Source organism: Alligator mississippiensis, chromosome 11 (assembly GCF_030867095.1).
Source record: "Alligator mississippiensis isolate rAllMis1 chromosome 11, rAllMis1, whole genome shotgun sequence".
Taxonomy (NCBI): domain Eukaryota; kingdom Metazoa; phylum Chordata; order Crocodylia; family Alligatoridae; genus Alligator; species Alligator mississippiensis.
In genome coordinates this window covers 19,367,291-19,381,528 of record NC_081834.1, presented here as the reverse complement: position 1 = coordinate 19,381,528, position 14,238 = coordinate 19,367,291, and the positions used below count along the sequence as shown (strand labels likewise).

The following is a 14,238-nucleotide window of genomic DNA, read 5'->3' as shown; positions in this document are numbered from 1 at the left end:
ACTCCAGGTTTCAGAAACAATCTCCATGTAAACTTTAAATTGGTACAAATAGTACCTCCATTATTCCTGCAGTCCCAAGATTGCAGTACAAAAGCAGAGAAAATTATTAGTTAAATGTAAATGGAAAACTAACTTTGATGCAATGATAAAAAGTGAACAAGTCAACCCTATAACAGGGTCAAGGAATTCAAGAAGTCAATTCTGGAACTTACTATTCTCATTTACCTACTGTTAAAATCTCCAAAAAATATTGATGGAATTACTTCAGATTTACTGGGAGCAAAATCTGAACCAAAGTTTCTAACAGAGTCTTGTCTTAACCTTTAGTGCACATTCCATATATTATATGTGACAATGCATGTAAAATAATTAGATAGAATCAAGATACAAATTTAGACCAGCATCTATAAGAAGTAATTATTTGCACAACAAAAATGTCACGTGTACAAAATGACTGAACTAATTTTGCTGACAGTAGAAAAATTTCTGGGGTAAAACAATGCAAGAAAAAACAGCCCAAAGTGAATTTGCCTAAGAGAGCTATGAACACAAAAAAGAGACAGAGAGAGAAAGAGAGAAAGTGAGATGGCTGACATGGAAACTGAAGCTCAACCCTGCATCATTTCCACTCATCAACAGTCACTGAATAAAAATATTGCTTTAAGCCTCAATAATAATAATAATAATAATAATACTTAGCACATCTAAACTCCTGCTTTAGATCTTCAGTGTCACACAAACAACTATTCTTGCACAATCAAAAAAACAAAGCATTAAAAAAGGAAAATATGTCATTCTAGTAAAATCAAAAAACGTGGCATAGAAACAAGAACACACAGTACTAAGCCTCTTATTAATTAAAAACAACAGAAACAAACTTAAAACAATCCACCTTTTATTACCAAATTCTGTCACCAGCCAGGCAAATTTGAGACCACAGTGCACTTCAAAGTGATTCATAATAAACACAGCCAATAAAGTCATAGGTTTTCCAGGGTTAGACTTGCACGAGCCGGTTCAGAGCTATAAGAATTTCATACAAAAATGATCAAAAGTGAAGAACATATTCTGTGCTAAGGTTCTAGTGTTGTTGTAGCCATGGTAGGGCAGGAAACGTGCAGGATAAGAAAAGCTTTTTAGTAATAACTTTTATTGTACAAATTCCATAGTTGGGAATGATGTTAGGCCCTGGCAGGTGTGCAATCAAAGGCGCAATGGGATCTGATGTGCGGTCCTCACAATCACACAACTTGCTATAACACATGTGCATGGCAGGAGACGTGATTGTGGGATTGAGACTCGGATCCCATTAAAACGTATTGCGGGTGCAGGGGGACCCTAGGATCCTGATCCTGAGTTCTCCCTGCACCTGCAAATTACAAGCTCTTGCAGTTGGGAGCCCCAGTCAGCTGATGGGGCCTTTGAGTCATGGGGGTGCATCATGGTGCACTGCTGCAGCTGGGAGCCTGGATTCAGCTGACTGAAGTTCCCAGCAGTGGGGCACAGTGGAGCCTTTGACTGCAGCTGCACCCTGAAGGCTGGGAGCCCTGATCTGGTGCTGCTCCCAGCCAAGGGGGTGTATCAGAGTCAAGGGCTCTGATACACCCCTGCAGCTGGGGAGCAGCAGCTGAACCCCTGCAGCTGACTCGAATGGGCCCCTGAAGCTAGGAGTAGCAAGTAACTGATTGGCCTTCTTAGCCTTGAGGCTACATGGGGAACAAGGGCTCCAATACACTCTGAAGACTGGGAGCCCCAATCAACCTGGCCACACATTCAATTTATAGCATGATAGGAACCAGCCACAAAGTTATTATGCATATTTTGTTTTATCATTATCATACCGTTAATTTTAATTTGTTGCATTTAATTAATTATTTTAACTGGTTAATCATGTCCTAAATATAATGTGCTAGGGGCTTAGACAAACATCTGGGCACTAGGTGATCTGAGGAAATGCATTCTATGCTCAAAAGCTTGTCTAACACCTTTCTCAATTATATAGTTGGTCATATTCCAAATATTTTAACATAAAAATGACTTAGAAAGAATCCCAGCGACTCCTTTGTTAGTTTAAGCTTTACACATAAGATAGGTTTAAAATGCTTAAATCAATGTTGAATGACACACACATGATTAACAAGAAACCTTTGCTAATTCAACAATGACAAACTTAAATTATTTTGGCAATTTTCAGACTACATTAAGTTGAAAATTCAGCATTCTAAGCTATTTAAAATCCTTTCCTTTAGAAATTTTTCTTGGGAGTCTCACAATTTTTCTTGCTCTTCTAATGTAATTATCACACACTTTAAACTTATGTAGAGACTAATCCAACAGGTAGGAGTATGGAAACATTTTTATAAAATCTGAAAATTATTCTTTTTATTTAATGGACAAAGGATTCACTTAATTCATGTGTATCAATCAGGCTATGTCTCTGCTACAGACCTCCTCATGCAGAGAGGAGGGGCTGGAGATGGCAACTGCAGTAGTGCTCCAGCAGAGATTGCAAAGAATGGGGCAGGCCAGAAGGATATTCAGGAGTAACACAATGATTCAGGAAAGAGAAAGCTTATGCGGAACAGCAATGCTTATTCATCTCTCAAGCCCAAGGACCTGATAGAGTGGGTCAAAGGATTTTTGCTGTATAAGCCTGTGCAGAACACTAGGGCTGTGCAAAGCTTTGGTCCCTGATTTGATTTGGTGTAGACCCTTTAATCTCTGCGAATCGAATCAGAACCCTCTGAATTGATTCGGAGAGATGTGGAAAGATTTGGCGATTCAGACACAGACACAGCTTTAAATGTTTTTTCTACATACCTCAAGGTACCAGGCAGCTCATGAATGCTGCGATGATGGGGTAGATGGAGCATCCCCACAGGAGTGCAGGGGGCTCCCCAGCATGCTTGGCTGCAGACCTGGAAGTGTACCAGAAGCACACCTGGTCCACTTCTGGGGCTGCGGGGAGTGCACAGGGGGACCGCCCCCTGTGCCCCCCAGCTCAATGGCTAGTGCCTCCTGGGCCTGGGGGGCCACCCGGGGTCCCCTTGTGGCCAATCGCTGAGCCGGAAGGGTGCAAGGCAGCCCCTGTGCACTCTCCAGTGAACTCATAAGTGGACCGGAAGTACTTCCAGTCCACTTTTGGGTTCACCACTGAGCACGCAGGGGGCCCCCCCATGCTCCTGTGGGACGCTCCATCCACCCCAGCATCGCTGCATTCTCAAGCCACACCTGGTATCTCAAGGTATGTAGAAAAAACATTTAAAGCTGTATCTATGTCCAAATCACTGGTTCTCTGAATCAGCATCGAATCTTCAGATTCGGATTCGGCCAAATCAATCAGGGATAGTGATCTGAATCAACTAATCGAATCACCGTCCCCAATTCAGGATGAATCCGAATCGAACACAGCCTGTTTCACACACCCCTACAGGATGCTGTTCCTGCAGAGTGCAGTAGGTCCAAGAATATTTGTAGGCTGGAGCATGAGATCATAACCACTTATTCTCCTAATGGAAGATGGAGCACAAGACTTGTCAGGGAGAGCAGTTGCCCAGTAATTTTTCATGACTCCCAGCTGACTGAATAGAAACTAGGCCTAAATTTTAAATATGAAACTTCTTATCAACTGTTTCTAAGCTCCTGTAGAGTTCTTTGCCAGTTCTTTGCTCCCTCCAGCTTCCACACTATAACCAAAGTTTCTGGTAAATATACCTGGGGAGTAGCTTTTAAAAGAAATGGAAATGGCTCAGTAAACAATATGATGAGCAGTGAAGTAGACTAACTGATGCCTTACGGGATGACAGAGTTTGAAAAGGATACAAAGCTTTTCACCTCCAAGTGCTTTAATTCAACTTGAGTGTATCATAACTGAAAGTCCCGTGGGGCTGCTGCTCCCCAGTGGGGCTCACTTGCCCCTGCCTGCTCCTGGGGCTTATGATCTCCGCCCTGCATGTCCAGGTCCTCCGGCAGGCACCTGGCCTCTTCCCCCAGCCTCCAGGGCTCATGCTCCCTGGCTCCGCAGAGTCCACCTCTTTGCCAGCGTTCCCCTTTTCTTTCCCTGGCATGGCTTTAGCTGTGTCCCCAGCTGTTTCTTGAAGAGCCCACACTTTGCTGAGGCCACGCCCCTTTCCTCCACTGATTTGCAGGCTCAGGCAGCTCCGGTAGTGCCGATCCTGCCCCAGCATCTCTTCCCAGCTGCCACTCATTGTCGGAGTACTGGGGCGTGTTGGGGGGGGGTTCTGGGGTCTGTCAAGGGGGCTTTTGCCTTCCCTCTCACAAGTATTTATTTTATTATAATGATTGAGGCATTGGTAGCCTTCCAAATTGCTTTAAAATTGTAAATATATCAATAAAACATTGTGTTCAACTGATACCTATATATATATATTGGCATTTCATTTTAATCATGGAACAACGTGGATTTGGGAGTTTTAAATCAGAGAATTTGGGATCTTTAAACATAGAAAACCAGGATCCCTGGGTAGAAGCAAGAAATACTCCTTTACAGTAAACCACTCCTGGAGAAGCCCTACAGGTTGGAAACAAATTTTAAACTCAAACACCAGTCATTTCAGTGTTAAATACTCAAGTCAAGTCTAGTCAAGTCAGTCCTGAGGCCATGCTGCAACCTTTGGGGCACCTAGATGCTGAAACAATCCTTCTAGGTTAGATGAATTGCTTTGAATCATTGGTGATTCTTCAGGCAGAGTGACCTGACAGCACACATCTCCTATCTAGATATGGATGGCTGTTGGCTCACAGGCATCTCATCCATCTTGTTTTTAGTCCTGCTGGGTGTCCACACACCCTCCTCACTCAGGCTAGCCCAGGTGAGGGCACCAGTTTAGTCACTGACAGCCCAACTGTGGAATCGGCTGTCCTGGTTTATATGGTACCAGATAGCAGATCAAATGAGGCCTGGCCTGACAGGAGTGTTAAATACTAGACAATACTTATTAGACACTTGTAAAAGAAGTGATAATATATGCTACTTATCAGACATCTAACTCACTGATAGCAGTCTCATTGTTTCTCCTGGGAGAGCTGCTGCTCTCCCTGGAGAAACCAGAGTGTACAGATGTTCAGGCATTTTCTAACAGAGTAAAAACAGCTGTTCCAACAACCAGGGTTAAATAACTTCTGGGAGAGTTTCTTCTGGGACAGCAAATGTCTTTATGTGCTGCTTCTTTCAGAAGAGAACATCATCTTCCAGCATTCCCTCCTCCTGCACCTCCCCCCACTTCAAAGGAGACAGTACACCACTTGCTGGACTCTGCTGCTTCAGCAGGAAGCAGAACACTCCTCCTTCACAATCCCCACTTTGTGCTGCACAGAAACATAAGCTGACCATGGGCAGTCTGGGTCACCAGTCAGGACTGTCCCTATGCACTGCTTCCATCTGTTGCCAGGCAGACTAACGGATCCTGCAGAGCACACCAAGATGTGTGCACAGGACCCCATGAGTGCACAATGTTAGCACTGCAAGCTCTCCACTCTTCAGGGCTTCAGCATTCAAATGTCTGTGCATGTGGCTCTGGGTAAGTTTATCTACAAAAAGAACAAACTGGGAGAATTCTCCCAAATTGTTTTAATGTGTGCATACAGCATTCTAAACATCTCTTCCCAGAATCCTGTCCTCTAGGACTGTGACTGGCCTGTGCAATGGTAAGTCATCTCACATTATATGCATATACACTTACATGTATGACCAGCGCTAAAGTACCTGCTACAAAAGGAAAATATCTAAATTTAATGCAACTAACACAAAATGAATATATTACAGGACAAATTAATGAAGTGAAGATTAGTAGATTTTTTTCAAGCCTCCATTCCTGGACACTTTCAAAGACAGAAAGAGTTTTTAACTCACATGCCTAACTTTAAACCTAAAGTCCAGTCCTACTAAAATTAGGCCCATATACCTTGCTGATTAATATTTTTGCTGCCACCATACTATTCACTCTGCTTGTGTGTTATACACTCCATTTCTCACTTTGTCTGTCTTCTCTGTGCCAATGGTACACTCCAGTCATCTACTACATTTTGTTTATAGAGCAGGTAACAATATGGGGTGCCTAATAAAAATTCATCCTGAAAAATGGACTGTGTGCCATAAATTGCAACATTTTCCCACACTGGAACCTTAAGGGATTTTTTTTACAAGAAGAAAAAACTATAAATGAAGAGAAATATTCTTTCTATGACACACACATCCAACACTATACAACATTTTCTTATTATGGATTTAATGTTTGTAACAGTATGGAAACTAAAATATTGTCAATACTACTTGGCCAGGAAATATTCACAGCTTGTTCTCTCACAGGTAGAATATATAGCCCACCCAAAATATGTACTAAATGTTCTGCTGGATCAGTAATAACAGGCATAATTACTGACTGGAAATAAAAACAATTTTATTCAGTACACTAGAAAGATAAAGTTAACATCTCTTTCCTCTCTCTTAAGGGAGGATTTAAGAAAGACAAAAATGTAATGGAGATCTATCTTTCCTTTCATTTTACACCTGCAGGTATGTGCCCTTTCACTCACCCTTGCAAAATTGCCTGAACTAAATTAGAGTCCAGCAGTAAAACAAGCAAAAGAGCACAACTGGCATATGCCCCTGCTGTGCTCAGAAAACGTTGTATTCATATGTGAAAGTCAGACAACTTCAAGCATGGTAGAGTATTTTTATGTGAAGAATGTGCGGATGAGCTTTTCAATCAATTATGTGTAAACATAATTAATCTATGCAAGTGTGATTGCTTGACTTGGTTTAGGGATACCTATTTGTGTACTGAATTACAAAGTTTTAAGGGTGCAATGACTGCACACATCACCAAAGCTTGTACTCAACTCACCTTTTGCTTTGAAAATGTGATCCAAACTTGCATTTTTAAATTAAGCAAGTCCTATAGAAATCAAATAGTTAACTGTAATAAAAGAGGTTTTAATTTTTTTCAGTACTTTACCTGCATTTTTTTCTTCAGGCATGACAGTATGGCAGAGGGAAAGCAACCTAAAGAATTCTTGTACTGTTTGATCTCTTAGTTGAATAGATTCAATCAGGCTGTGATCATAAAACTGAAACTTGCTATCTGCTAGTGGATTAAATGAAAAATCCACAGGCACAGTTTTCTGCAAGAGACAAAAAGTCATGCAGTTTTCAAAAAAAGATTTTAAATAATTAATTCTAGCTGCATATTTGAGTATTAAAAGACTGTTCAATAATCAAACAAGCTAACATTTATGTAGTACATTTATATGTGAGAAACTTGCCCTTTTTATTAAGGTTCCTTTCTACTGTGCTAGTTTGATGGGGGAAAATTGTTAAAAAAACATGGATTGGAAACATTTGTCATTTTCATCAGTAGAGGTTGGGACAGTTTATTTTCAGGCTCTACAGGAACAGGAAAACTTATCATCATGCAATATGCTGGCTGCAGTGCTGCATTTTACTTGATAGATTCAAAACTGATCAAGGGTTTGCTATTCTGTTGCCTTGTAAAGAGTAAATAAATCCTAATAATACTGACAGCCTAATTATTTCTTCTTTTAGCTGAAGAAGAAGTTCAGAAGTATGCTTCCTTTTAGGTTTCCTTTCTACTTTTTGTTTATTTAATAGCAATTTTTTTTTCTTTTATGGAAATAAGTGACATCAAAAGACCATGCAATTTAGAATCTGTCAAGATCTTAGGGCAGCTCAAAAGTAATGAGGTGAAAAACTGGCCAGTTGTTTGGTGTGTTTGCAGTAGGATTATTTCCTGCATATTCAGTTAACAGTAGCAAAGGAGCTATTCCTAGAATTCATACTAGTTACTAGATTTCATCATTCTGTTTTAACAATTAATTTCTTCAAAGTATTTGAGGTTTTGGAATGATCTTTTATAAATCTATCCCAATTAAAATGCGGGTTTCTTCACTTCATATTTTCAATAGTTCCTGAAAAATTATATAATTACAGCAAACGTAATTATGCCACATTAATATTATTTTCCTTTTAATGTCTCTTGCACATACACATGTACTAGAGGTACACTGATATATTGATGGCATATTGAATTGTCAACGATAAAAGGAAAATTAACATTATCAGGTATCCACTTTTATTGGCTGGTGTAGCTGATATAATGTCATTGATAAATGCAGCATGCATATGCACAGCTGCAGCATGGGGAGGACACATTGAGGCCCCCATAGTGAGGGAGAGAATGGGGCAGGGGCAGGCGCTGCCCACCCAGGGTGGTGAATACGACCCAAGGAGTGAGACAGAGATGCGGGTGGCTTGCCTGATGGGCGTGGGAGGGGGTGAAGGGAGGCAGCTCCCTGCCACTGCACGCACCCCTGGGGGGCATGGGAGACATGTGTCCCCTGGATTTGTGCATGAGGCGAGGGCAAGCTGCCCACTGTGGGTTTGAGACCAGGAGCTGCCTGGCAGGGGGGCTGGGCCAGGGCTGTGCTCAGGGAGGGTGGGGGCAGGGTGGGTGGTGCTGGGAGGGGTGGCTATGGGGAGGGCTATAGACACCCCAAACTTCCCCATAGCCACCCTGAACACAGCCCCAGCTCAGCCCCCACCAGGAAAAGCCTGGTACCCACAGAAAAAACAACTATAAAAGAAGATGGTAAGGACTTGTCTGCACTTGGAAATGTATTGAAATAGGTATTCTAGAGTAAAAGGGTGCCCGTATACGTGACCAGAGGCTGCTTGGATGTGCTGTAATTATAGCACATTGGAGCAAAATTGATTAATCGAGTCTGCTAGAGTGTGCTAATTTGCGCATATCAACCAGCCTTAGCGTCTCACATATCAGCATCCCGGCATTTCAAAATGGCAGCAGTTGGGCTTTAACTAAAATTCGTTTGATGAGCATTAACTAAAAGTGCCCACACTGCCATTTTAAAGCACAGGGATGCTGATACACAAGATGCTGTGGGCACATTAATTAGAGTGTCTCTCAGAGCCAGGCTTATTAAAGTGTCCCTGCCACCCTTGGAGCAGTGTAAAAATATCCAAAGTGTGTATATAGGGGCTTATATTGAACTAACTACACTGAAATAATTATTACAAATGTAGACAAGCCCTGAGAAGGAAAAGATTCGTATTTTCAGTCTTGTCCATTTTTTATTTAGAGTTATTCTAAAGAATATTTAAAATGGAATAGAAAATTAATGACAACTTCTCCTATTGGTGATAGGATTTTAAAAATGAAATAAAAATAAACTAGAGTACATCATAAGGTTTAATAATTTGGTCATATCTATACCTCATTAATTTCTGTTTTCCGGCCCAGCTCATCATATACATCACCTATAAAAAAAAAAAAAGATGAATTCATTTTCAATTCTACATTTTTACAAAATAAATGTTTTTGATTTTTAAGCTACGGATGTAGACTAAAAAGAGGAAACATTCATTTCAATAACAAATAAAGAACAGAAAATATTAAAAAAGATTTCAGAGGTCTACTTAAATAGTGGAGAAACTACATAATTTTTGTGGGTTGGTAGTGGCATAAATAGCAAATTCCACAGGTATTTCCTGAATGTGCTACAGCAGCCCAGCCCCTTGATGCTGGTAGGCAGCAAGGATCCAGGCAAGGGGAGGAGAGAAGAGCATGTGACCATCACCTCGTCTGCTGACTGCCCTTCATGTGGCCCCAGTGCTGACTGGCAGACAAGCCCTGGTTGGGGGAGGAGAGACGAAGGGGCAGCTGCCATCTTGCCTGCTGCTCTTCATGCCTCCCTGCCAGCCGGCACCTCCTCCCCACCCCAGGCAGGCTGAAAGTCTGGGCTGCAGCAGCAGTGAGGTCTACTGCCTCCCACTGGGAAGCCAACATTTTATATTAAGGTTTTTTTCAAAGTTTATATTGCATACAACCCCAGATTTCACAGTTTCCATGAAATCCATGGAACTGAGTAGACCCTTATAGTCAACATTTTCATAAATTAAATTGTTTCATTTGAAGTCTGTAATGCCACTGTATTTTTTTCTCTCCAGCTATGGCACATAATCTTGTGCCAAAGCAAAATTCTGCAAACCGAGATGTATGTAAATAACTTTATCTGCATGACTAAAGCCATTTGTTACATAGTTGCAGAATTGAGTAATAAAGTTTTATGTAGAGTTCTTTAGGTATAATTGAGGGTCAATAATATTCACTTGTCCAAAACTAATCTTTGTATTATATTATCACCTAACATTCCCTAGGATTTACTAAATAGTATGCCTAGAATAAAGCAAATAGTAGTTATTTAATCATTGTAAGGCATTATGTTAGACAGCCTGTAAGTTTTAAAAAAATGACCTGGTATAAAAAGAACTGGTCCTTTTATACCATGTAATATACAAGTTTACAAGTCTAAAACTCATGTAATACATGTATCACATTTTGCCTCAATTTATTAAATGTCTTTTAACTCCATATTTAGACAGCACAGTACAATAACACATTCACCTCTGAAGATCTGGTTTCAAATCCTGAATTATAGTATACATGAAAAGAAGTTAGGTAGTTTCAGGGTGGACTATGGGATATAAGTCAAAATTAAAGTGTTGCATGACAGGCACTTGGAGATCTGTGGCAGATCACAATTTTATTAGTAAAGATATGGGAAAACTGGCTCAGCATCTCCCTTGTGCTAATCAATCAATCAATCACTTTCATGACATCAAGCTACTTTAAAACAATTACATTTAAAAAGACTTTTCAGCCTGTGAAATGAAGGCAATAAATATTCATTAAAAAATTATTCAGTTCTTCAGAAGGGTGCCATAAATCATTGGTGACGTGAACTGAATTTATATACATTTATTTTAATTTTTTATGTATTATATTTCTTCTCTTAGTTTTAAGATAGCTAGTTTTGTTATCTCTATTCTTCAACCCAGTCATAAATCCTTAATTTAAAAAGATGAAAAGACACCATTATACCCATATTTGCATTATTTTTAGAGGCAAACAATAGATCTTCTCTCTCTCTCTCTCTCTCTCTCTCTCTAACAAAGACTGGTCCAAAATTAACTGAAGAGAACAGGAATTTATGCTCTTTTCACAAAACTCTACATGAAGTTTATAAAAAAAATTCTAGGTCATTTTTAAATGAGCTAAACTCAAAATCAGAATCTGAAATAAATTACATTGGCAAAAGACTAGTAAGTAATAACTTACCATATGTTTTCCCATTAATAGAGCATTTGTTAAAAGTCATTATGTTCTGAGTGAGCGTCCCAGTTTTATCTGAGAAAACATATTCAATTTGTCCCAGTTCTTCATTAAGTGTTGTAGTTCGAACCTCAGCAGGGGTATCATTTTTGGCATAATACATTTTACGATCCCAGTTTATGAAGTAGCTATGCCCAAGCCGAATAACTTCCACACTTTTAAAACAGACACACAAAAACACTCTTTAGAATTTAAAGTCTTTCAAGTGAAAATCAGTCATACTCAGAACTTAAATACAATTAGTTTTCAGATTTCAGTGGATACGACTCTGTGCAGATTATACATAATATCATGCTCCAAGTAATCTCAAACTTCAAATCATCTGTGGTAAGATGTGATAAGAATACTGCTTTATTTAAAGTTTACATAAACTTTATAGTGTTTTGTCATGTTACAAAGCAACTTGATATGCTGTAATCAAATGAGAACAGAATAGAAACTTGTACTTCCAATTATGTCAAGTCTTTTCAGGTTACTACTTCTGTATAGTGTTATCTTGTCTACTGCTGTGCTCTGCTAGATGAAGTTCTACACCTTTTCAAATGTTCACAGTTTCCCTCTTCTGTATGGACAAATAAGTTATTCCTTTAGCATTCAAGTATAGGTCTGATTTTTTTTTTGAATAGATCTTATAATCTTTACCTCAAAAACATTTAGATGTGGTTAGCTAACAACTGTGCTTGTCATTATATAGGTAACATACTATTAGAGTTATGCCAAGAATCTTTGGTGTGCACTATCACCAATAATATGACCTACTACATGCCCTTAAAAGAGATTATGCACTTTGGTTCAATCCTAAAATACGTGGGCACAGAAGATGGCGCACAGCTGAGAAGGCGGCAGGGGTGGCTCTAAATCATCTTTTTACCTCCCCTGATCCTAAACTGGTCAAAACTGGTATTCACTGGATGTTAGCCTCCTCTAAAGGTTGCACTGGCTTATAAAGGTGTCTTGTATCCTCTAAACTCCAAAACATGAACTTTTTTATGTATTAAACCATAGAAAAGCATTTACAAAAAAACACTTGTTTTGATCACAGACAAAAATATTCTTTTGTAACCCAGCTGAAAAAGCCAATTTGGATGAATTGCCCGCATGACCAATATCACCACAAGTAGTACTTACTACTGGTCATAAATATTCATAAACATTCTGACAAAGCTCACTGATGAGAACAGGAAGGTTTAAACGGTTAAGGCTCAAAATGTACCTGGATGGTGAACAATCAGAAAATGCATGCACTGTACTCCTCCCTCCTGGATAATAGTAATTTATTTGGGATGATTTTAAAGTGTACATTTTAATTTCATGTACAATTGTAGCTCTTAGATCTTTAAAAAGAGCTCTGCGTTACAAGCCTTTTCACTTAAGCAGTTTTTTTCTGGGGGTGGGGGGTTGGAGGGGGTTGTTTGCTTGTTTTTATGAAAAACAGATGCCGGCACAGGTTATACTGTCATGTTTACTGTCTACATAGAACATAAAAGGAAAGCCATGAAAACTTGTGGTTAGGAACTGGTTTTGCTTCAGACTTCATAACTGGATATAAGTTTTAAAAGATCCTGTGACACTGAAGAATGAAAGGTAACAAATACATTTTGTTGCACTCCTCGTTTTAATAAGCTTGACTGAATTTTGACCCTACCAAACACGACAATTCTCCTTTAACTTCATCATTGTTTATATCGTTATAAAAAACAAGATTAATTTCATGAGTGACAAAGATTTTAGCAGCTCAAGCGTATAAATACTACTCTTAATCCAGCTGACAAACTGCACCTGGAAATGCCATATCACTTATTTTTCATTTAAAAAAAATGTTTTTTGAAGGAACCAGAAAGTTATTTTAGACTATTTTACTAAACATTTCCCCTAAATATCACCTAACTTCATTGTCAAAATTAGCGAATATAAAAATAACAGTTTTGTGAATAAAAACTGAAAATATGACTAGCCATCATTCAATATACATTATGAATGTTATATTCCATATTTTTCAACTTTACAAGGCACTGTGATAAAATATAAAGACTGAGTAAACATGGACTTTAGTTAAATAGTAAGACCCTCTCATTTATCTTTTCAGCACAAGACCAAAATTATTTTTCTACATAAAGCTCCAAGATTTAAGTAGAAGAAATTACATAGGGATACCAAGTATGTTCTAAGAAAAAGATGAAAAATAAAATTATCACAACAAACAAAGGATGCAGTGCAACAAAAGGTCATGCACAGGGAATGACAGAGATGTCCATCACTGTTTACTTGTCAGCTGTTGGAGAATGAAGCAAAGAGGAAACAAATGAGTTAACATAATTCAACAAAAATGAAAAGGAAGGAAGGGAAAGAAGGAAGGAGGTGCTAGACTCCATTTTAAAGCCATGTCTTCATAATCAGGGTTAGATAAAACTACACAGCAGATCCAATTTCCAAAAGAACTGATCAAACTGTTATGATTACAATTGCAATTATGAAAAGAAGTTGATAGGAGCAGCCAGGTATGCTTTATAAACTTACAATTTCTCATCTTACCTTACATATAAGGAAATAGGCACTACCGTATTGAGTATGATAATGTATGACCAAAACGTTAGAAATCCTGAAAAAACAGAACTGTTCACCACTTCTTTCCAATAAAGGTAAATTCTGAAACGGGCCCCAACCTGATGTTCCCAAATTGAATTTCCTATTGCCAGAATGATTCCCATACATACCAGAAACCCAAAGATCTGAAATGAGAATAGCAAAAACAGTTATGCTTTTCAAAATACCTATTATTTCCCCATCATATGGATCTGTAGAAAAGATTAAAACAAACCCCTACATTTATATTTCATCTTCACATAAATACTTGTATTGCCTAGTCAAAGCAAATCAGTACTTAAGATCCAAAACAGAACTATTCAAAATAAAAGAGTACTTTCACCTCTAATGGCCTAGGAAAAAAAAATTCAGTTTCCTTTCAGCTAGAGTCCATATTCCCCAGGGCTCCTTCATGGGTTTACAGCAG

At 38.9% G+C, this 14,238-nt stretch overlaps 1 protein-coding gene across 1 annotated transcript in view; it reads right to left on the bottom strand.

Moving 5' to 3' along the window:
* Positions 1 to 14,238, bottom strand: part of ATP8B4 (ATPase phospholipid transporting 8B4 (putative)) — a 200,904-nt gene that overhangs the window by 47,489 nt on the left and 139,177 nt on the right. The window contains 4 exon segments of the mRNA XM_019477374.2: positions 6,978 to 7,143; positions 9,270 to 9,313; positions 11,175 to 11,383; positions 13,761 to 13,957. Of these exon segments, the coding sequence (XP_019332919.1) occupies positions 6,978 to 7,143; positions 9,270 to 9,313; positions 11,175 to 11,383; positions 13,761 to 13,957 (616 nt within the window).